Here is a 25,747-nt window from a genome sequence, read left to right as displayed (position 1 = left end):
TGTTTAAATGATGGATCCTAAATGGTCAATGACCATAGATGTTTAAATGATGGATTGTAAATGGTCAATGACTATGGCTGTAAAAATGATGGATCCTAAATGGTCAATGACCATGGCTGTTTAAATGATGGACCCTAAATGGTCAATGACCATGGCTGTAAAAGTGATAGATCCTAATGGTCAATGACTATGCCTGTAAAAGTGATCGATCCTAAATGGTCAATAACTGTGGATGTTTAAATGATGGACCCTAAATGGTCAATGACCATGGCTGTAAAAGTGATAGATCCTAATGGTCAATGACTATGCCTGTAAAAGTGATAGATCCTAATGGTCAATGACCATAGCTGTAAAAGTGATAGATCCTAATGGTCAATGACCATGGCTGTAAAAGTGATAGATCCTAATGGTCAATGACTATGCCTGTAAAAGTGATGGATCCTAAATGGTAAATGACCATGGATGTTTAAACTATTGATTTTAAATGGTCAATGATCATGGCTGTAAAAATGATGGATTGTAAATGGTCAATGACCATGGCTGTAAAAATGATGGATTGTAAATGGTCAATGATCATGGCTGTAAAAGTGATGGATCCTAAATGGCCAATGACCATGGCTGTAAAAATGATGGATTGTAAATGGTCAATGATCATGGCTGTAAAAGTGATGGATCCTAAATGGTCAATGACCATGGCTGTAAAAATGATGGATTGTAAATGGTCAATGACCATGGCTGTAAAAGTGATGGATCCTAAATGGTCAATGACCATGGCTGTTTAAATGATGGATCCTAAATGGTCAATGACCATGGCTGTTTAAATGATGGATTGTAAATGGTCAATGACCATGGTTGTAAAAGTTATGGATTGTAAATGGTCAATGACCATGGCTGTTTAAATGATGGATTGTAAATGGTCAATGATCATGGCTGTAAAAGTGATGGATCCTAAATGGTCAATGACCATGGCTGTTTAAATGATGGATTGTAAATGGTCAATGATCATGGCTGTAAAAGTGAAGGATCCTAAATGGTCAATGACCATGGCTGTAAAAGTGATGGATTGTAAATGGTCAATGACCATGGCTGTTTAAATGAAGGATCCTAAATGGTCAATGACCATGGCTGTTTAAATGATGGATTGTAAATGGTCAATGACTATGGCTGTAAAAGTGAAGGATCCTAAATGGTCAATGATCATGGCTGTAAAAGTGATGGATTGTAAATGGTCAATGACCATGGCTGTTTAAATGAAGGATCCTAAATGGTCAATGACCATGCCTGTAAAAGTGATGGATCCTAAATGGTCAATGACCATGGCTATTTAAGAATGGATCCTAAATGGTCAATGACCATGGCTCTTTAAGAATGGATCCTAAATGGTCAATGGTCATGGCTGTTTAAGAAATGGATCCTAAATGGTCAATGATCATGGCTGTTTAAGAAATGGATCCTAAATGGTCAATGACCATGACTGTTTAAGAAATGGATCCTAAATGGTCAATGACCATGGCTCTTTAAGAATGGATCCTAAATGGTCAATAATCATGGCTGTTTAAGAAATGGATCATAAATGGTCAATGACCATGGCTCTTTAAGAATGGATCCTAAATGGTCAATGACCATGACTGTTTAAGAAATGGATCCTAAATGGTCAATGACCATGGCTCTTTAAGAAATGGATCCTAAATTGTCAATGATCATGGCTGTTTAAGAAATGGATCCTAAATGGTCAATGACCATGGCTCTTTAAGAAATGGATCCTAAATGGTGAATGGTGTATGGCTCTTTAAGAATGGATCCTAAATGGTCAAAGACCATGGATGTTTAAGAAATGGATCCTAAATGGTCAATGACCATGGCTGTTTAAGTAATGGATCCTAAATGGTCAATGACATGAATATTTAACCGATGGAACCAAAATGGTCAATGACCATGGCTGTTTAAGAATGGATCCTAACTGGTCAATGACCATGACTGTTTAAGAAATGGATCCTAAATGGTCAATGACCATGGATGTTTAAGCGATGGAACCAAAATAGTCAATGACCATGGATGTTTAACCAATGGATCATAAATAGTGAATGCTGTATGGCCGTTTAAGTGATGGATCCCAAATGGTCAATGACCAAGGTTATTTATGTTATGGATCCAAAATGTTAGCACATGTTATACTAGTTATCCTTTATTGATCAACAAGGTAACTGACAACTGGCACCAATTTTTGTTAAATCTGGTGTGTTATGACACCTTAAACAAACCATCATTACGTTTTTTTTTCAATTTATTCAGCTTTTAATTAAAAACCAATTACCAGGGTGTTTCTCCTCACAGACGCAAATAAATTTCCAGAACGGTCGACCATCTTTTCTCGTGAGCTGTATCTGGTTATAGCAGCGCGTCAACATAAACTGGAATGTTGCAGACCAGCGCCGATCATGAACGAGGCAGACTGATGGACGCTCACTAGCTTCAGAACCAGTGGCCTACAAAAAGTTTGTTGCAAATTGGTGTCCAATTGGATTGATTAACATTTTATAGAAAATTGAAACAATTTCCTAAACAATTTCCTCAAGACCCCCAAAGTTTATCAATGTGACAATTAAAACAACTTTGACCTTGAACATTGCTGGGAAACACATTTAGCATGCCATCTAAATGTGGTTAACATGTGTGGCCACTTAAGTTTACAATCCAATAAAATGTGAAAGAGCTGACAAACAAACAAGAGGGCAAAGATGGCCCTATGTGGCTAATCTAACTCAACTGACCGCAAGTAAGTGGTTATTACTGATGTTGCTGCTTGCCAAGGAAGAAAGTGGTTGCCAAGTAAATTGATTGTTGATGTGGAGGTTGGTCCTTGTAAAGGAAAATAAATAGTATCCATAGGGAAGTCAAGACATTTTCAGCTGGTTGTTACCAGGGGCAATGGATGTGATGGAAATGGAAACTGTATGTTGCTATAGAAGTCAATAGTTACTAAGAAAGTCATTGGTTGATATAGATGTAGGTAGTTGCTCAAGAAGAAATTGGTTTCATTGAAGTCATTGGTTGCTAAGCTAAGGTATTTAGAGGTTGCTAAGAAAGTAAATGACTGCTAAGGTAGTCAATAGTTGCTTATGAAGTCATTTGTGGAAAAACAACAACATTGGTTGCTATGGATAAAGGTAGTTGTTAGGGTAATCAATAGTTGCTAAGTAGGCCATTGGTAGCTAAGGAATTAATTAATTCCTAAGGAAGTCATTAGTTTCTATGGATAAATGTTCTTGGTATGATAGACATTGATTGTTAAAGACGTCCTTGGTTGCTAAGGAGGAAAGTGATAGTTGAGGAAGCCAATGGCTGCAAAGGGAGTCATTGGTTGCTATGGTTGTCAAAAAGTAAGTGGATGCTCGGGATATATCTGTTTGCTTACGTAATCACTTGTTGCTAAGGAAGACATTGGTTGCTATGGAACTTATTGGTTGCTAAGGAAAACATTGGTTGCAGAGAAAATCATAGCATGCTTAGGAAGTCATTGGTGGCTAAAATAGTCACTGGTTGCTAAGACAACAGTTGGTTGCTAAGATAGTCATTGGTTATAAGGTCATTGGTTGAAAAGGATGTCATTGAATGGTTAAGATGGAGTTTGTTGCTAAAGTTATCATTGGTTGCTAAGGAAGTAATTTATTCCTAGGAGGTCATTGGTTGCTATCAAAAGTAGGAAGTTGTCAAGGAAGACATTTGCTCCAAAAAGTTCTTGGGTGCTCAGAAGTTATTGATTGCTAAGGAAGTCATTGGTTGCTATGGATGTAGGTAGTTACTAAACACAACATGAGGGTACATGATGCAGGGCCAGCTTTGACCCAAGGGGCATAATTTGAATACCGTTTTCTCATTTAAGAATGGCTACATTCCAAATACCATTTGAACGCCATGTGGTTTCAGAAGAATCATATATAATATAACAGTCATATTGAAACAGGACTCATGAGGACCTTTCCTGTTAAATTATTTTGAAATTTGGCTAGTGGTTCCTGAGTAGAATATTTTCAAAGTTTTTCATACAGTCATGAAGTGAAAACTAGCCCAGCTCCCTGTCGGCTAAGGTTTTTAATGAACTTACAAGGCTGGAAGGATTTTAATTGGACATACTTAAGAAAATTTCTGTGAGATTATTTTGAAATCTGGCCAATGGTTTCTAAGGAGAAGATTTTCAGAAGTTATTTCTGTTTTGGTTGCCAAGGCAAACAGAGTTCTGCATTGAACCATTTCAATATAAGGAATCGGGTATAGAACCATTCATATGACTGTGACCTTCATCCAACATGACTCTACATTATTGTCTCTCCCTTAATGTGACCGTGACCTTCAACCAACTTGTGACCATGACCTTCAACCAACATGACTGGAACATGCTCTCTGCATGTTGTTTCTCCCTTAATGTGACCGTGACCTTCAACCAACATGACTAGAACATGCTCTCTGTATGTTGTTTCTCCCTTAATGTGACCTTGACCTTCAACCAACATGACTGGAACATGCTCTCTGCATGTTGTTTCTCCCTAAAAGTGACCGTGACCTTCAACCAACATGACCGGAACATGCTCACTGCATGTTGTTTCCCCCTAAATGTGACCATGACCTTCAACCAACATGACTGGAACATGCTCTCTGTATGTTTTTTCTCCCTAAAAGTGACCATGACCTTCAACCAACATGACTGGAACATGCTCACTGCATGTTGTTTCTCCCTAAATGTGACCATGACATTCAACCAACATGACAGGAATATGCTCACGGCATGTTGTTTCTCCCTTAATGTGATCATGACCTTCAACCAACATGACAGGAACATGCTCTCTGTATGTTGTTTCTCCCTTAATGTGACCATGACCTTCGACCAACATGACAGGAACATGCTCTCTGTATGTTGTTTCTCCCTTAATGTGACCATGACCTTCAACCAACATGACAGGAACATGCTCTCTGTATGTTGTTTCTCCCTTAATGTGACCGTGACCTTCAACCAACATGACAGTAACATGCTCACTGCATGTTGTTTCTCCCTTAACGTGACCGTGACCTTCAACCAACATGACTGAAACATGCACTCTGCATGTTGTTTCTCCCTAAAAGTGACCGTGACCTTCAACCAACATGACAGGAACATGCTCACTGCATGTTGTTTCTCCCTAAATGTGACCATGACCTTCAACCAACATACTGGAATATGCTCTCTGCATGTTGTTTCTCCCTAAAAGTGACCATGACCTTCAACCAACATGACTGGAACATGCTCACTGCATGTTGTTTCTCCCTAAATGTGACCGTGACCTTCAACCAGCATGACAGTAACATGCTCACTGCATGTTGTTTCTCCCTTAATGTGACCGTGACCTTCAACCAACATGACAGGAACATGCTCTCTGTATGTTGTTTCTCCCTTAATGTGACCGTGACCTTCGACCAACATGACAGGAACATGCTCTCTGTATGTTTTTTCTCCCTAAATGTGACCGTGACCTTCAACCAACATGACCGGAACATGCTCTCTGTATGTTTTTTCTCCCTTAATGTGACCATGACCTTCGACCAACATGACAGGAACATGCTCTCTGTATGTTGTTTTTCCCTTAATGTGACCATGACCTTCAACCAACATGACTAGAACATGCTCTCTGTATGTTTTTTCTCCCTTAATGTGACCATGACCTTCAACCAACATGACAGTAACATGCTCACTGCATGTTGTTTCTCCCTTAACGTGACCGTGACCTTCAACCAACATGACTGAAACATGCACTCTGCATGTTGTTTCTCCCTAAAAGTGACCGTGACCTTCAACCAACATGACAGGAACATGCTCACTGCATGTTGTTTCTCCCTAAATGTGACCATGACCTTCAACCAACATACTGGAATATGCTCTCTGCATGTTGTTTCTCCCTAAAAGTGACCATGACCTTCAACCAACATGACTGGAACATGCTCACTGCATGTTGTTTCTCCCTAAATGTGACCGTGACCTTCAACCAGCATGACAGTAACATGCTCACTGCATGTTGTTTCTCCCTTAATGTGACCATGACCTTCAACCAACATGACAGGAACATGCTCTCTGTATGTTGTTTCTCCCTTAATGTGACCATGACCTTCAACCAACATGACAGGAACATGCTCTCTGTATGTTTTTTCTCCCTTAATGTGACCGTGACCTTCAACCAACATGACCGGAACATGCTCTCTGTATGTTTTTTCTCCCTTAATGTGACCATGACCTTCGACCAACATGACAGGAACATGCTCTCTGTATGTTGTTTTTCCCTTAATGTGACCATGACCTTCAACCAACATGACTAGAAAATGCTCTCTGTATGTTTTTTCTCCCTTAATGTGACCATGACCTTCAACCAACATGACAGGAACATGCTCTCTGTATGTTTTTTCTCCCTTAATGTGACCATGACCTTCAACCAACATGACAGGAACATGCTCTCTGTATGTTGTTTCTCCCTAAATGTGACCATGACCTTCAACCAACATGACAGGAACATGCTCTCTGTATGTTGTTTCTCCCTAAATGTGACCATGACCTTCAACCAACATGACTGGAACATGCTCTCTGCATGTTGTTTCTCCCTAAATGTGACCATGACCTTCAACCAACATGACAGGAACATGCTCTCTGCATGTTGTTTCTCCCTAAATGTGACCGTGACCTTCAACCAACATGACTGGAACATGCTCTCTGTATGTTTTTTCTCCCTAAATGTGACCGTGACCTTCAACCAACATGACTGGAACATGCTCTCTGCATGTTGTTTCTCCCTAAATGTGACCGTGACCTTCAACCAACATGAATGGAACATGCTCTCTGCATGTTGTTTCTCCCTTAATGTGACCGTGACCTTCGACCAACATGACAGGAACATGCTCTCTGTATGTTGTTTCTCCCTTAATGTGACCGTGACCTTCGACCAACATGACAGGAACATGCTCTCTGTATGTTTTTTCTCCCTAAATGTGACCGTGACCTTCGACCAACATGACCAGAACATGCTCTCTGTATGTTTTTTCTCCCTTAATGTGACCATGACCTTCGACCAACATGACAGGAACATGCTCTCTGTATGTTGTTTTTCCCTTAATGTGACCATGACCTTCAACCAACATGACAGGAACATGCTCTCTGTATGTTTTTTCTCCCTTAATGTGACCGTGACCTTCAACCAACATGACCGGAACATGCTCTCTGTATGTTTTTTCTCCCTTAATGTGACCATGACCTTCAACCAACATGACAGGAACATGCTCTCTGTATGTTGTTTCTCCCTTAATGTGACCATGACCTTCAACCAACATGACAGGAACATGCTCTCTGTATGTTGTTTCTCCCTTAATGTGACCGTGACCTTCAACCAACATGACTGGAACATGCTCTCTGCATGTTGTTTCTCCCTAAATGTGACCGTGACCTTCAACTGGAACATGCTCTCTGCATGTTGTTTCTCCCTAAATGTGACCGTGACCTTCAACCAACATGACTGGAACATGCTCTATGTATGTTTTTTCTCCCTAAATGTGACCGTGACCTTCAACCAACATGACTGGAACATGCTCTCTGCATGTTGTTTCTCCCTAAATGTGACCGTGACCTTCAACCAACATGACTGGAACATGCTCTCTGCATGTTGTTTCTCCCTTAATGTGACCGTGACCTTCAACCAACATGACAGGAACATGCTTTCTGCATGTTGTTTCTGCCTTAATGTGACCGTGACCTTCAACCAACATGACTGGAACATGCTCTCTGCATGTTTTTTTTATGTGGTGAACACTTGTGTGATATAATATCAAAATTGTATGATAGACTTGAGAAAAGAATGGAGTTAAAGACATTTGTTGACAGATTTATGGACAACTCAATGCTGTTTTGAATTTTTTTATTGCATACGATTTATCACAGTCCAAAATACTGTGGACAAATACTTTTTTGCAACAAAACAGAAGTTATCGATATTATCAACAATATTGACAGGTATCAATTATTAACATAACTGTTATTCCATTCTTGCAAACTTGCAGTTTTAGTATAAAATATAGTTATAATGATTATTTAAATCTCAGTCCATTCTTTTCCCAAACACATCAAAATATAAAATGTACGATTATATTCGCCAACGCTATTTAGTCTCATACGGGCACTTTACCTTTAAATAAACAAACCAAAACTACAAACAGTAAGTTATCAATTGAAATAAAACACCAAATAGTGGTCAAGTGGTCACAAGTTATGTTGCTGTCCAATGTAATTTTGTGGTTGCTGATTTATCTTACACTTATAATTAATATTTATTCCTAAACAATTTTAATTATGTTTCCCAATTAAGTTGATTAACAAATGTAAGTTATTTATATCAAACATAACTCTTGATTGTAACAGAAACGGCAGGTAAAATTGCCTTCATAATTGTGTTTTCTGTACATAATTCAAAAATCCATACAAATTTGTAAATAAAAAAAACCCGGAGGAAATACATTGACAGTTTCAACCAGTACCAGCTTGATGGATTAAAATATACTAGTAATTCCTGCAAAATGTCATTTCCACAGTGCTATGCCGGACTACATTTTATTTCATTTGAAAAAAGATTTATTCCATTTTAAGATTACAAGATCACTATTTTTGCATCGGTCTATCTTTAACAATCCTTGAAGAGCCCTTATGAGACTTAAATATAGTTGAGGCACCACAGAAGTCATAAAACATATAAAAACATATGCATGGCGTATAAAACTGTAGTTTACTTATATGAGTAAAGGTACCCATTCACCAACAAGCTGGTTATTTTATCATGTCTTAGGTGATAATGGCCGCATTGTTCAGAACTTTGTTAACCTTAACACAGTGATTAACAACATGATGAGCTCATGTATTTAAATAAAACAAGTAAAGCTAAAACAGTTGTCACATATCTTGTTAAAAATACTGAAGAACACAATTGTGTCCATACAACTCTAAGAGATTACCACTATATTAAATTAATGTACAACAGTCCATAATACAGTCCAAACTTGCTATGACAATCTCATATATCTCGATTTTCCAGTTATGTCAAACTTTTCCCTCACTCCAAAATTTATTCCTTCTGTTTCTATATATAAAATAATTCTGCTTATGTCGATTTTTCTATCTCAAATTTTTGGCTATATTGAAGTCATATTTAGTCCCAATTTCACACATTTTCTGTGTCCATTATGTCCAACTGCAGATCGAGCTGAAGTTGTGAAAAATACATGACGGTTTGAACATCACACACAGTCTGCCATAGCTTGGGTGTCAAAATAACAAACTGTTATACTAGTTATCTGATGTTGTTTGTTTATGTTTTTGAATAAAGAGACATTTATTGCTTAAGCTCGTGATTTTTATGTTCATGTGTAAAACATGGAGATTTTATTGATTACATAACAATCCTAAAAATGGGCACGGAGAGAGTAAACATCAAAATTGCGGATGTTAGCTCCACTGCTGCTGCTGACTAATACAGAAATGGACCCGAAATAAAATCCTGGGAAGATATGTGGATTGTCCATAGGAAGTGAGGTTTAATACGAAAAATTGTCTTCAGAAAAAACTGAACCATCCTAAGACATATACGAAGCCATCATCGAAGTGCTATTTAGTCATAGTTGCTGTCATATGTGCTTTATCGTTGTTTATTCCACCACATATGTGTTTGTTTTATATTCGTGTAATCAATAAACTGAATTAAATAATGGTAAATTGACACAAATAATTCAAATTTTATTTTTAATACGAAGTGTGATGTTTTCAAGACAGAAAAATATAACAAACTAATTCAATTGCAGATGTAAACATTAGACATAATTCACACTCAAATGTGTTGGGTTTGGTGCTATATTTTTTGTATTTCAGGTATGTCGATGTTCGTTATCTCAAAAAAATTCCAAGGTCCAGATGACTTCGACATAACAAGTTTGGACTGTTGTTAAAGTTATTGCAGTTTTTAGTTTTTGTTCTTTATTTCAAGGATGTGAAATGACCAATTGAGTTTTGGAATAATTTAAACATATTCTTGCTGTACGCATAAAACCCTCTTAAATGACACCAAATAATATGGGGTCCCCAGGCAAGTTGAATATTGAATTTCCAATCAATATAAAATATGATTTCTTCATAAGAAATGTTTTATTTTAACAATAGATGTAAAGAAAAATGATCTAAACCAGTTTTCATTTTTCATAATTTCAAAACTTAACACTGTTTAGAGCGATGCAAAAGTGGGTGGGGAAGGTAAAAACCTAAAACGTTAAAAAAATACATGTTTTATTTAGCTTTGCGGAACAATCTTTTTTGGGAGTAAAACATTTATTCTTGGCAACATGTTTTGGGTTAGTTAGGAGTTAAACAAATTTTACAATAAAAGATTTTAACAGATTTTGGATAAAATGCATTCACATTATTACGGAAAGGTCTGTCAACATCAGTACTTTGTTTTTATGTCAAAATGCCCCAGACTACCTATTCAACAATGTCCTGAGAGATCTTGATGATATCTTGTCAAATAAGGAAGTTATTCAGAAAAAATAATGAAAATTCTTGAATGTAATTCATTTTCGGGTTACAAAAATGCATTATTTTGTTTATTTTATCTTTTTTAAAATAGCTGCAATCAACACAAAGCCACAAGACATTGTTGATTGGGTAGTTCCGATAAATTTGACTCACAAACAAGACCTTTCCTGTAAAACGTAAATGCTTTTGATTGGAAATCTGATAAAATATTCTTTTGTAAAATATGTTCAACTCCTAATTACAGCTTTTCATGTTGCATCAGATATATGAGTCATGCTTGTTAAATATTGAACCTCAAAACTAAATAGAAGTTGATTTTTTAAAACATTTAAAAGTTTGGTTCCTCAATCGACTTTTGCATTGCTGCCAACCCTTAAAGCTGCACTCTCACAGATATAACATTTTTACAACTTTTTTTTATTTTTTGTCTTGGAAAGAGCAAATTTTGCGTAAATATCTGCAAAACGACCATATAAGATTAGTAATAAAAAATCAGATCGTAGATTTTCATTTTTCCATTCGAAAATTAATGTTTTATGGCTTAAACTGTTACTAACGGTTTAAGAAAAATGCATTAAACATCAATTTTTGAACTTAAATGTAAAAATCTGCGATCTATTTTTCCTCAGCGGTCTTGTATCACTGCATGGTTTTAATGGAATTTCGCAAAAAAATGGCTCGTTCCAAGACAAAAAATAAAAAAGTTGTCAAAACGTTCAATCTGTGAGAGTGCAGCTTTAAGATGTTCAAAAGTTTATTCTGTATATGTATGGCAAACTATTGAAAATGGATACTCAGAGCTACAGATAACTTTTTTTACTTAAAGTGTATTTTACACCCTTATGCAATCAAGTAAAGTGTATGGTACACCCTTGGGTCATTCATTAAAGAGTAATGGTGATTTCTAGTGTACTGATATATTAAATTACAAAATTAAATGACTTATTTTACTTAATGAACTTTACAAATTATTTAAGAACTTACACAAAATTGAAATGTTGCCCAGCTAATTACATGTCCTCATTAATTTAAACATCTTTACTACATGTACTTTGCTCCCTTGGCTTACAACCTTCTTTAAAGTTTCCTAGGATTAAAAAAAGTGAATCGATTTAACAAACCGGTTAAGCAATTAGTCAAAACCACTAGCATAAAACGGTAAAAAAAACTCGAAAGAATGTTATGCCCTATTTATTTTTTTAATCGTACCGGTACAAACAGCTGTTTGATTTTATGTCATAATGGGTGATTTTAAGTGTATTTACGCCCATTAAACCCTTATCTGTAGCTATGGATCCCAGAACAGATTGACCATAACATGTGTTCAATTGTGCTCAAAACATCACAAATGTATTAAAAGGATTTCAAACAAACATAATTCAAACAAAAGTTGTAAATTTTCTAAAATTTAGACAACAAATAAATATAATGTCTTATAAAGATTGGCTGCTAATTGACAATGTATAAAATGAACTAACATGCAGCATAAAATGTCTTAAAATTTATCATGTATCTGTAAATGATCATATCTCTTTGATTTATGGCTGTTCTATGGCTTGTTATTTGCTTTCTTTAAAGGTGGTTCCTCATTCTCACAATAAACCTCACATGATCTTTTATTTGAACTTTTGGCAGTAGCTGGTACCTGATTGGTTGCTATATTTAGGCCAGAGCTTTGATCAGTTGCAGCATCCAGACTTCCATTTTGATTGGCCGAACCAGATCCACTGGGTTGGGCATCTCCACCAGGTTCTGCACTCTGATTGGCTGATGATGTGCTTGCTGCATTCTCATTGGCTGCTGGAGGGTTCAAATTGAGGCTGCCAATCCCTGCAGGTTGATCACCCGATTCTTCCATATTGCTTCCAACACTTCCATAGGAGTCGTCGTCAGAAAAGTCCTAAGCAGATGGAGAACAAATTAAACAATATCAATAAAATTTAACATGATAAAATGTTAAAATATGATTTTTTTTAATTATGCCATGTGACTACCTTTTGCTAAACAAACATGAATAATAGAACCCACAAAACATAAGACCCATATAGTTTTGTTTGAGTGACTAGAGCACTGCAAGATTTATATAGTCAAAGTTTAATGTGAGAATCTTTTTTTTAACTTACATTCATTAAGGTTTGTCAAGGCTGTAACAATAACTGGACTTACTTACAACGAAAAACAGGCAAGTACATTGTTTATCTGAAGGCATTCGGGCCTAGGCTATGGCATACATAGGATATGGCATACATGCCACATTTCTGGAAGGTGTCACATGGGATTTTACCCTCAACTAGGGGGATTTTCATTGGTAATCATCAATCGCTTTGCCGCGGGCATGTATTTTGCATGCTCTACTTTTAAAAGCATTTTATTTAAACTATCATAATTTGTTTTTAACAGAAAGAACTGTCCAAAGTATATATGTTGAAATAAAATGTCCTGTATAATGCAATCTAGTCAGAGTTCCTGCTGAGTGATGGAGCAAATATCCAGGGGATTTACATGTATGCTATGGCCATTTTCTATGTCTGCTTCCACTTGCAAAAAAAATCCATGTAACATACTAGTACATTACAACCATACCATATTTCCTCCGCCAGTGTAGTTTTCCTGCTGCCCCTGTGTTTCATTTGCCAGCTGCTGTAGCTCCTCCCTGACTTCTTCGAGTTCACTCATTTGTTCAGCCCTCTTTACGATCTTCGCATACACTTTCTGCACTTCCCCGATCTTGCGAGACTCGAGCGTTATTCCACACTGGAGACGCCTCTGCAGTGGCATCAGGTTGTCTCCCCTCCAACCGATAATGTGACCTATCATGTCTTCTCGGATACCTTCAAGCTCCACTGTAAGGGTCATCTGAACCCTTTTCGGTACTCGTGGGGCTTGCATGCTTTGACGGCGTGAAATGTAAACAGAGAAGTCACGACCAATTGTACGCTGTAGAAGGTACAACATTCGCAGAGCACTGGATCGAGGTACAGGCTGAGCTCCCACAGTGAGTTCAGGGTTGATTTCTTTGTCCTGTACATAGTAAAAGTTGAATAAAAATCATTGATCGTAGATTTAACCTGAGAATTTATTTCCATTAACCATCGATTTCATAAAAAAGATAATTGAAATTCAACACATTCATATAAATGAGGGAAGGAGCACATTTTGGGGAACATATACACAGATAGTTATCTTAATTATTATTATTGACTAACACAAATATATATTTAAAATGACATTTTATTTAACATCCAGGAATATAATCTTAGCCTAGTAAATATAATAAATAAGGGGCTAAGCAAAATGATTGTAACATCTTCTAATATTATATCAAGACACGCCTGTCAAGCTGAGCCCCTTAAATATATATCGATGAAAGTCATAAGAGACTAAGAGACTTTCCAAAATGTTTTTTTAAAAAGAAAGAGAAGTAATTAAACATTAAGATAATATTCTAATAATATCAGAATTGTTGTCATCATTGCTTTAAAAATACTCCATAATTGTACTGGTACCTGTCTGAGCCAAGTCATCAATTTTCGAAGGCATTGGTTGTGGGGGTTGTCAGGGTTCTGGTTAATGTGGCCGTCAATGAAGGTCACAGACTCTGCAAACATCTCATCTGTAACTGTCTCCCATGGGTTGTCTTAAAACAAAATGGGCATAAAATAATAGTTTGTTGTCTGTATTCTTTATAAAAGGCATTGAACATTTTCCCTTTGTGTTTCTAATAACCCATAATTTGTAATTTAATGATGACTAAAGTGAATTTTTGCAGTACTAACTTTTCAGTCAACTAAAAAATGCATATATTATGATTATTATTATAAAATTAACACTATAATTACCGATTTCATTAGCACTCTCGTCACATGTGCACAGTAGGTGATTAAAGCGACCTAAATACTTGACAGGAATGATGGCATCGCGGAGACTGTTCATAAGCCATTGAATACGGCCTCGCCATGACGGATGATGCTTCAAACATCGACCAGGGGCATTACCTTTGTTACACGCCATTTCTATGGAACCAGTCCCTAGACAATATAACAAGAATAATATACAGTTATATAATGCATAATTATTCACTGATCAGCATGACATTGTACTGGACTTGTCAAAATTAGGAAGAAAACAAGCAAATTCGTTGAACTGATATCCCCCGCCTGATTAGGCAAAGTTCATGGATTGGAAATGAAAAGTAGGTGGAATATTCCTATATTATCATGCAATATGTGGCTGCAGAGAAATGGACCGTTATGAAAGTTGGATATAAGTTTGAGTTTGTTTGGAATTACTAGTTTAGTATTTGAAATAAACGTTTTGTATATAGAGTAACATTTGTAATAGTTTTTATGAATTTGAATGATTTAAAAGTGAAAGTTAAGACATGTCTGAATTGATAACAGTACATAGTGGAAAATGACATTTTAAAGCGACAGTCCGCAAATCGGGCAAATTAGCCATGAAAAAAAAATAGAATTCATCTATGTGTTGATAAGCATTCCTGACTGACGAATCCAAAAAAAATTTGGTTCAAATCGACCTAGAAATGAGTTTTTCGTGTCATTTTCAATATCTCTTCTTAACTATCGGCCCCCGAGAGTTAACGGTTATATAAATAGACAAGAGGGCCATGATGGCCCTGTATCGCTCACCTGTAGCTTTGCTAAATAAAGTGAACATTCTGACCTATTATCATAAAGATCCAATGAAAAGTATGGCCCCTAGAGGCCACTCTTTTATTTGTCCCACTGACCTAGTTTTTTACCCCACATGACCCTATCAGTAGGCAATGCTTCAAACCAAATATTTAAGACCTAGTCCTTGTGGCTTCAGACAAGAAAATTTTAAAGTTTTTTCCTATATAAGCCTATGTAAAACTTGTGACACCCAGGGTGAGGCCTCTTTTCACCACAGGTGCACAAATTGAACAATCTTGGTAGCGGGCCACTAGGTTATGCCACATATAAAATGCCAATGTCTTGTTGGTTTAGACAAGAAGTTTTTTGTTCTATATAAGCCTATGCAAAACTTGTGACTCCCCCCAGGATAGGGCCTCTTCTCCCCAGGGGCATAAATTGAACAATCTTGGTAGAGGACCACTTGGTTATGATACATACCAAATATTGAATGCGTAGGCCTTGCATTTTCAGACAAGAAGATTTTTAAACACTTTCCTTATATAAGCCTATGTAAAACTTGTGACCTCCTAGGTGGGGCCTCTTATCACTTCAGGGGCATAATTTGAATAATCTCGGTAGAGAACCACAAGGTAAAGCTACATACCATATAACAAATGCCTAGGCCTTGTGGTTTTAGACAAGATTTTAAGTTTTCACTAAATAAGCCTCCAATATCGAACTTGACCTAGATTTTATAGAGATGATCATTCTGACCAAGTTGCATTGAGATTAGGCTAAAATTGTGACCTCTAATGTGTTCACAAGGTATTTCTACTAATTGACCTACTGACCTAGTTTTTGACCCCAGATGACCCAATATCGAACTTGACCTAGATTTCATAGAGATGATCAGTCTGACCAAGTTTCATAAAGATTAGGTCAAAATTGTGACCTCTGTTGTGTTCACAAGGTTTTTCTAATAATTGACCTAGTGACCTAGTTATTGACTGCGGATGACCCAATATCGAACTTGACCTAGATTTTATAGAGATGATTATTCTGACCAACTTGCATTGAGATTAGGCTAAAATTGTGACCTCTATTGTGTTCACAAGGTTTTTGTACTAATTGACCTAGTGACCTAGTTGTTGACCGCGGATGACCCAATATCGAACTTGACCTACATTTTATAGAGATGATCATTCTGACCAAGTTGCATTGAGATTAGGCTAAAATTGTGACCTCTATTGTGTTCACAAGGTTTTTCTACTAATTGACCTAGTGACCTAGTTTTTGACCTGGGTTGACCCAATATGGAACTTGACCTAGCTTATGTTAAGATGATCATTCTGACCAAGTTTCATTAAGATAAGGCTAAAATTGTGACCTCTATTTTGTTCACAAGGTTTTTCTAATAATTGACCTAGTGACCTAGTTATTGACTGCGTATGACCCAATATCGAACTTGACCCAGATTTTATAGAGATGATCATTCTGACCAAGTTGCATTAAGATTAGCCTAAAATTGTGACCTCTATTGTGTTCACAAGGTTTTTGTACTAATTGACCTACTGACCTAGTTATTGACCGCGGATGACCCAATATCGAACTTGACCTAGATTTTATAGAGATGATCAGTCTGACCAAGTTTCATAAAGATTAGGTCAAAATTGTGACCTCTGTTGTGTTCACAAGGTTTTTCTAATAATTGACCTAGTGACCTAGCTATTGACTGCGGATGACCCAATATCGAACTTGACCTAGATTTTATAGAGATGATTATTCTGACCAAGTTGCATTGAGATTAGGCTAAAATTGTGACCTCTATTGTGTTCACAAGGTTTTTGTACTAATTGACCTAGTGACCTAGTTGTTGACCGCGGATGACCCAATATCGAACTTGACCTACATTTTATAGAGATGATCATTCTGACCAAGTTGCATTGAGATTAGGCTAAAATTGTGACCTCTATTGTGTTCACAAGGTTTTTCTACTAATTGACCTAGTGACCTAATTATTGACCGCGGATGACCCAATATCGAACTTGACCTAGATTTTATAGAGATGACCATTCTGACCAAGTTGCATTGAGATTAAGCTAAAATTGTGACCTCTATTGTGTTCACAAGGTTTTTCTACTAATTGACCTAGTGACCTAGTTTTTGACCCCAGATGACCCAATATCGAACTTGACCTAGATTTTATAGAGATGATCAGTCTGACCAAGTTTCATAAAGATTAGGTCAAAATTGTGACCTCTATTGTGTTCACAAGCAATTGTGAACGGACGGACGGACGGACGGACGGACGACGGACGAAGAGTGATCACAAAAGCTCACCTTGTCACTACGTGACAGGTGAGCTAAAAAAACAGTGGGATTCCAAAGTTCTTGCGCATGCGCAGGGCGATACTATTTCCCGGTCTCTCCTCGTAAAATCCGGTCTCATAATTCCCGGTTCATAACTTATGGCCCCAGGCAACGGATTGTGTTGCTGATGTTTAAAACACGATTTTGACAATCTTATTTGTTTTTAAATGTAACAAAATGGTATAAAATATATAAACATTATGTCTTAATTTATGCAATTTGTTATAGGTATACACTATTTATGCAATTCGTGTTAAAGGTGTAGAGAAAGATGCGATGCAGTACAAATGCTCATGTTTTTTGCATAAAAGATTGAGGACGGCTAGAGTATGAAGTAACTTAGAATTGCACCTTTTAAATTATGTTATGTTATTGTTCTTCCTTTTATGTTTACCCCCCTCCCCCCGACATAAATTTTTTTAAGCATAAATGATTACAATTGAAAAATTCCATGTTTGCATATCCGACTCATATCTGATTTACATGTAGTCAAGCATTGTTATTTTTTGTATTACTATTATCAATAGTATACTTATTACTGAATTTAATATGAAAAAAACACACACTCAATGTGTTTGTTATTCATGACATTAATTTCAGTACATGTGCATATTTCATGTTTTTATCTTTGCCTAAATTTATTTTATGTTTTATTGATATAAAATTTGAAATAAATAGTGACATAATTATCATCAAATATCTAATGTTTTAATCAACTGTAATCTTTTGTAATCCTATTACCCCCCGCGGTCATTAACACCTTTTTGATCACGCCCGATAGCTACTATAAAACAGAGACCGGAGGAGACCGGGACCGGGAAATAGTATCGCCCCCAAGAGTAGTCGGAAAAACCGTAGACCTACTTTCTCTTTTGCCGTCTAAAAATAGCAACTTTCGGCAATTTTCAATTTGTTAAATCTAAGTTATTAAAGCGATTTTTTAAAAAATAATTGCGGTTCAGTCGGTCTGAAACAATGTGGAACTTATTAAAAACTTTTGAAATACGGTTACTTTTGCGGACTGTCGCTTTAAGGTACCTGTTGATCATGTTCACTGTGTGTTATTTTCAAGCTCATAGGAGCTTCATGTTGGTGATTATTGATTATAATGGAAGTTGATGGAAGTAAATCATCATAAAATTATATTTATTATCATGTGTTCAGTCATACATGTATAAACATAATCTGATAACATGTCAAGGAGTTCATCAAGAAAAACATTCTGATCCAAGTTTTATGAATATTTGACCATGTATAATGCCTCTAGTATGTTCCAAAGATTTGACCTTATGACCTAGTTTTTGACCCCATGTGACCCACTTTTTTAAGTGGTCCATATTTCATCAAGGGGTACATCATGACCAACTTTGAACAAACTTGTTCAATCATTACCATAATATGGTTCCGGACAAGAATTTTCTAAGATTTGACCTAATGCCCTAAATTTCGATCATATGTGACCCAGTTTATTTACGACCAAGAGTTCATCAAGGAAAACATTCTGATTAAGTTTCATGAATATTTGATCATGTATAATGCCTCTAGTATGGTCCAAAGATTTTTCTAAGATTTTACCTAGTGACCTAGTTTTTGACTCCATGTGACCCACTTTTACAAATGGTCGTGATCTGATCTAGAGGAACATTCTTACCAAGTTTGAACATTTTCTGATCAATACTTACTAAGATATGGTACTGCCGGATGGACGGACGGACGGAATGACGGATGGACAACGCCAAAACAATATCCCCCTCCCGAAACCCTGATTCGGCGGGGGATAACAACACAGTAAGGTCAGTAAGCTAATGTAGGAATGTTATGGTATGATTTGGCAGCCTAATTGGCACTTACATTATAGCATGACACAAACTTTCAGTTTGCATGTTGAATGCAACATTATCCAGGTAATCAGACTTGTCATAGGGTAAAATAAGGTACACTCAATGAGTTAGACCCACTTTTCGTTTTCCTGCGCAGATTACCGGTATTGCTGTAGCAGCCAACACAATAAATTTATTGACTGTCCGAGTTCTGCGGAGTTTGGATTTAAGGCCCTCTGAGGGTGATCAGTAGACCGATGAATTACCAACGGTGTTTTTTGGAGGGGTTAATTCCGCAGACACTTGATTAGAATCTACGCTAAAATTAATTTTGTTTGAATAAAAACTTCAATCGATTATGATGGCTACAGTAATTATTTTTCATCCCTTTCTTTTAATTTATTTCTTCAGATCTGCTTCCATGAAAATATCATTTAGACTTTTAAATCATACATGTGATAACGTCCCGGACGTCCGGGATTGTCCTGGAAATCGTATCTCTGTCACGGAGGGTGCATGTTTGTCCCGGAGAGTAATAAAAAAAAACGAAAAAATAATCTTGGAATCGATTATCTTAATTTTACCTATGTAAGTCAGCTATTTTGCCTGTCCGGGACACTCAGGTCATAAAACACAGGACATGTTGACACTAATCTGTTAATTTATGTGTGTCGTCGAGGTCATCGTCAATCACACGATAATTGATCTATTGGCTTATTGTTGTGCTTAACGAGTCGGGGAGGGTTCTTGTATACAAATTCATTGTTTTCATATGGATTTGTTTGGTCTTATGAATGATAGCTTTTAATTGGAGAATTTATAATTTTCACACATTTTACCGACAAACGAGCATGAAGGTAAGTTCAAAGAAAATGACAAAATGAGTAAAAAACAAAATTAAAACACGGAAAACATCCCATATTCCATTCAAATTTCAAAGTCGATACTTCGTTATACTTTAAACAACTTACGCGTCCATAAGGAATTTTAGTGTTTTTAACTTTTTTTCGAACTATCGTTGTGTATTTTTACACCGAAATAAAACTGACGATATGGGGTTTACAGGTGGTTATATAGAGTGCTTTAATCACGTGACCATTGTAAGTCACGTGATCGCTTTATACAGCCAATTGTTGACACGTCTCTATCAAAATTATATGGATCTCCAAACGGAAAAAAGCTCATTGACTGGAAAATCTTCTTGATCATCTGGAAAATATTGTGTGTCATAAATTGCAAACGTTTTAAATGTGATGAACAAAAAAAAATTTGTAACGCATATTCTCAAAAGCGCAGGAAAACAGGTGCCCATATAGTTGTTTATTTCCTGTTCTGATGAAACTGAAAGTAGACTGCATATCCTCCTGGTTAGCACTTAATTTAAAGCCTGGGAAAATATCTGGTGGTTTTATTTTTTCAAGAAAATGCAGAAAAAAACAAACGCTGTCAAGTAAAAAATATGTCTTGGCAGTCAAAATAGATACATTTTCCCGACGTTAAAAACAACTAAAATAGCCCCAGATATGCTCTTGAATGCACCACAGACGTTCCCCATTAAAAAAAAAAATTCCGGGGCCACCCCCCTAGTGTGCGTTGACATTACGACGAGTGTCCCGGAATTGACCCAAGAAATTATCACATGTATGTTTAAATAAAACGCATAAAGTTAGCTTACCACAAAATACGCAATTGTATTCCAGAGGGTGACTTTTGCTCATATTGACAATGTTTGACCATAATTTTTATTAAAGTGTCCAAGCTGTATGACGATCACCTTTGGTATTGAGAACTCCAAACTCAAGAACTATCCTCCAATACAAAAAACAAAGCAAGGGTGCTTTTGGTGGCTTTAATGATGTCTACCTATGATGTGCCCGTCAATATCCTGCACACTGAGCGAACACTCAATGAAAAGGCTAGTCTACAGCATGTATGTTGCTAAGTATCTGATTTTTGGCCATCTTAGCCACAATAATGAGCGTATAGGAAACTTTTTTTTCAACATTTTGATTTTCATTTTGTTCCCTAAACGCCACAAGTCGACTGATTCATACCAATGTAAAATATATTCTTCAATTGTAACGCCACAATATTTAGCACTACTTTGTTAAATGGAAACCATAAAGTTACTCATATATTATTTAGCCAATACCTTTATCTTATCAAACTTAAGTGTTACATGAAACACAAATTCATATCGATCTATCAACAAAGCATCACCATTTTTGAACTATCTAGCAGGTGCCATTGATCTTTCTGCTCAATATACTTAGCGATGGGATCCGTCATTCTTGGTTAGGAAAACAACAGGTTGGATATTGAGGCGTAGAGTCGCCAAAACAAAAATGCCAAAGACTCTGAAGCGGCTGTTTATATGGACAACGGCCATCTATGATCTACTACCTTTATACTTTAACTTACACTGACAATACACTAATGAACCAGTCAATTGTAACCACGGCTCCCCCAGGTCTGGGAGTATACCAGGGATAGTAGGGGAAATGGGCCGTGTTTTTACCTTCCAGGACGCCCCGCAGAGCTGAGTGAATGCGGTGGTTTTGTCTTCCCGCCAAATACAGCGTGGAATGAGCCTTACCTAGGGTAACTTAAATATTTAACCGTCTCCGTGGCCTAGTGGTTAAGCGTCCGCCTACGGAGCGGGAGGTCGTGGGTTCGATCCCTGGCCGCGTCATACCAAAAGACGTTAAAATTTGGTACAAGTAGCTCCCTTGCCTGGCGCTCGGCATTTAAAGGGTAGTGCTTGGAAAAGTGGTGTACTCAGTACTGGTTTAACCCAGGAAAGTTGTACCCCATGTATCGGTGCTTTACACCGAGCACGTAAAAGAACCAAGGGGTCTCTTCGAAAAAGAGCTAGGGTATCGCACCCCGACTTCCTTGTATCCCACCACTGTCTCTTCAGCGCGCTGTCCCTTCAGCAAAAAAACAAAGGACCCCGTTGGAAATAAGTGCTTACACTTTCACGGGTTATCCTTGACCGCAAGGTCTAAAGAAATACAACTGGGGTGTGGGGGCATTTGGCGGGGATTTTACCCGCAGTTCGGATTTTAACCGGGCTTGGCTATTCCCTGGATCTGGGGGTGGGGTTGGTGTGGGGCCTGGTTACAATTGACTGGTGCATAACGTTGTTGAACAAGATAAAGATAATATCATCAATAGTGAAAAATTAACTTCCATCAAATTTGTAAAAATCATTTCAAAGTTCAATTTTGCAGTGCTACTGTTAGACTTGTTGTTACAGGTCAAATGGGTGTGTATTTTTTACATCAATTAAAAACATAAATAAAAGCAGTTTCAATACCAAACTGATACATAGCGATACTCAAACAAATAATGCATCATATGCGTGAAAAAACTGAATGGTTAAAACAGAATAACCATTTACTTTGCAATAATATGGGTGACAGCAAGCTGCTTTCACAGGTGTACTTTCGCTTTCAACGGAGCGACTCTTCGCCGGTGCGAGGTGATACAGGAACTAGCGGATTTCACGTGAAATACATATGAAAAGTGAAATCCACTAACAACTCATTTATTTTAAATGAACATAGGACAGACGGGTCACGGACATTACGGACCAGACATAACGGACCAGATTTGGGGACATAACGAACCATATTTAGGGACATTACGGGCCATATGATAATATAATTTTACTCACAGTTTGTTTTAACTTTATAAGTACCGTATTTGCAGACATTTGTGTATCATGCAATCTGAATCAGGTAGAATCCGAATTTCATTTTCTACTTGTGTGCCCAAAATATAGGGAATTAAGAAACAAATTTTTAAGCCTTATTTTTGCCACTGCCCAACGTTAAATAAATTTGAATCCATGTTAATTTGTAACACAAAGAATAACACATATAGACTAGCAAAATATATCTACTTTGCTAACCAGCTAAGGGAGGTTTTACATAACTGGGCACGTATTTCCTTTTATATCTGAATTGCTGTTATTTAATGTAATTATACTAACAAATTTAGCTATACTTCTATTTTTATAACCACACTCGAACAACTATAGGATGTTATATCATTCATGTTAAATTGCTCCAGAAAAATGTATTTCTGTACTTTCTCCATTCATTGTATTGTATGTGATATGCTATGAACATTGTATAATGTTTTACGCAATAAACTTATCGTATCGACTATAGCAGTGGCTACGATCCAGACATACAAGCTTGTGCCTTCCACTTCGGCCAGGCCCTAGACTTATTTACTGTGGGTACATTGGTCTTTAACACCTATTGGAATTTCACAAAAATTTACATTCTAACCATTGATCTATTTGAATTTCACAGGATTTTTGACAGTTAGATGATGAAAGACAATTGGCATGTGTCATATCATACTGAGCACTCATATACAAGTATTTATTAAAGAATGAGGACGATGGAGTGAATAAGTTAAAAAAATACATTATAAATCATGGTCCGTAAGTTTCTCAAGATGGTTCGTAATGTCCCTAAATATGGTCCGTTATGTCCCCAAATATTGTCCGTTATGTCTGGTCCGGAATGTCCGTAATTCGGACAGACTAATATTAAACACCAATTAATTCAATAAGGACATGTTCCTATGGCCGATTTTTATTCATTGGTTCACGTATTTTTTTAAAAAAATGGATGGGTGGTGGGGGGAAAGGAATCCAGATAAGTTATACTGTTCATAACAATACCGATATTTAAATTATTATTTAGTGTTGGTGGCAAAATCAGAAACCCAAAGTTCAAAATGTCAACAAACGGAGAAGACATGTTCAAAAACGCATATGAATGACATTTTAAAATGAATATTAGAATGCTTAAGTATGTTTTGTTTTCAATGCAACACAATGTCTGCAATGCCTCAATTTAAAAATAAATATTGATATGTTTAAATGCTCACTTTGTCATACACATGGGTTTGGCTTTACAATCCTATGTTCCTTTCTACCAATTTCAGATTTAAAGTAATGAAATCATGATGTAAGCATTTTATTCACTCTACCCTTGAATTAATGTCACTTTAAATCAATATTATTACAAAATTTCAGCTTTTCTTGTCACTTTTTTGTTGTTGTTTATTTGAAGAGCATTCCTGACTGCAAGAGTTTTCCCATTTGCAACTTAATTGCCACATATCGGTCTAACAATTAAATATGCCTGTGTCTGACCAGCAATTGGCTCCTTATTGCTGGGCACCATTTCTTCTTCTCCACAGACAAAGCACACTGGAGCAAACTTCACTGACACACCTGCAGTACAAAAAAATATTATTTATAAACTTTCAAGACTTTGCACCAAGACTCAATTTTTTTTTAAATGGTATAAGGAAATGTAAATAATGAAAATGAGTTATTATTCAGCAAAGAATTTTTAAAGTTAAGATATTTTTTTCTGCAGCTTTAGCAAAATTGAACTAAACCAAGATTTCGATTACTTGAATAATAGATGGTCTCCATATATGTTCAGCAATCAATGCCCTCTCGGACAAACACGATGTCGTGGCATGGGCTTGGGTGTGAGAATAGGGTAGCTCCATACGACAAGGTTAATTTTTCTACAACACCAACCAGCGTCTCGAGTGGTACATGTCGAGATTTTTGGAACAGGTAGTGAAGCTTTGAACCTGTTGAACCTGGTCTACAAATTCAAGAACATTTATACATAGATAGTAGTAATAAAATGCCACTTAATTGCCACAAGACTTTAAAAGTTAAAGTGGGGGTATACACACAGTAAAAACATGGGCTACACAACCAGCACATTCCTCGACTTCACTTAAATTGAATCAAATCACGACAGTGACTGTAGCCAGCAGACAATAGGTTTGAACCAGGGACCTTCGAATTGGTATACTATCATTTTACCAACAGTGCTAACCGGGCCAGATTAAAACTGTTAGAGTGAATATGCATATATGTATATATACATATATCTTTGTTTAGGTATTTTTCCATCTGGTTTCAGCTGATCATCCAAACTAAATAAAAAATATTAAAAGATAATAACAGCATCCAAGCTAATAGTGTGTTGTAGTTATTATACTATTATTAAAAAACACCTGTTCAAAATGAGCAGTGAGAGAATGTACCTTTAATTTGGCAACTTGTTGTAAACCTTCAGGGCTGACATCATCTTTATGATAATCACGATTAACCATTTTTCATTCATCCAAATTCGATTTAAGTATGTATTTCGGCTAATTGAAATAAGCTACTTAAGCCTGTTAAGCTTAAGAAGTTTTGAGAAATTGGGCACTGGTTTTTACATTAACATACATCACTTTTCACGGACGCAGAAAAAACAATCCGATTTCTTTTTTTCCATTTTTTTCCCAATTTCTTTTCAAAC

At 36.6% G+C, this 25,747-nt stretch overlaps 1 protein-coding gene across 2 annotated transcripts in view; it reads right to left on the bottom strand.

Annotated features, from left to right (window-relative positions):
* The window catches only part of LOC128244924 (uncharacterized), a 34,787-nt gene extending 11,908 nt beyond the window's left edge, over positions 1–22,879 (bottom strand). For both annotated transcript variants that reach the window (XM_052963071.1, XM_052963072.1), the window contains exons 1-6: positions 22,792–22,879; positions 14,422–14,610; positions 14,089–14,219; positions 13,166–13,603; positions 12,228–12,482; positions 2,315–2,486 (exon numbers count right to left, since the gene is read on the bottom strand). In XM_052963071.1, the coding sequence (XP_052819031.1) occupies positions 2,315–2,486; positions 12,228–12,482; positions 13,166–13,603; positions 14,089–14,219; positions 14,422–14,593 (1,168 nt within the window). In that variant the 5' untranslated portion in view covers positions 14,594–14,610; positions 22,792–22,879. The remainder of the gene's footprint in view (positions 1–2,314; positions 2,487–12,227; positions 12,483–13,165; positions 13,604–14,088; positions 14,220–14,421; positions 14,611–22,791) is intronic.
* Positions 22,880–25,747: the final 2,868 nt, after the last annotated feature.

Source organism: Mya arenaria, chromosome 8 (assembly GCF_026914265.1).
Source record: "Mya arenaria isolate MELC-2E11 chromosome 8, ASM2691426v1".
In the NCBI taxonomy this organism is placed as follows: domain Eukaryota; kingdom Metazoa; phylum Mollusca; class Bivalvia; order Myida; family Myidae; genus Mya; species Mya arenaria.
The sequence above is the reverse complement of the archived record's forward strand: the minus strand, read 5'-3'. Positions and strand labels throughout refer to the sequence as shown.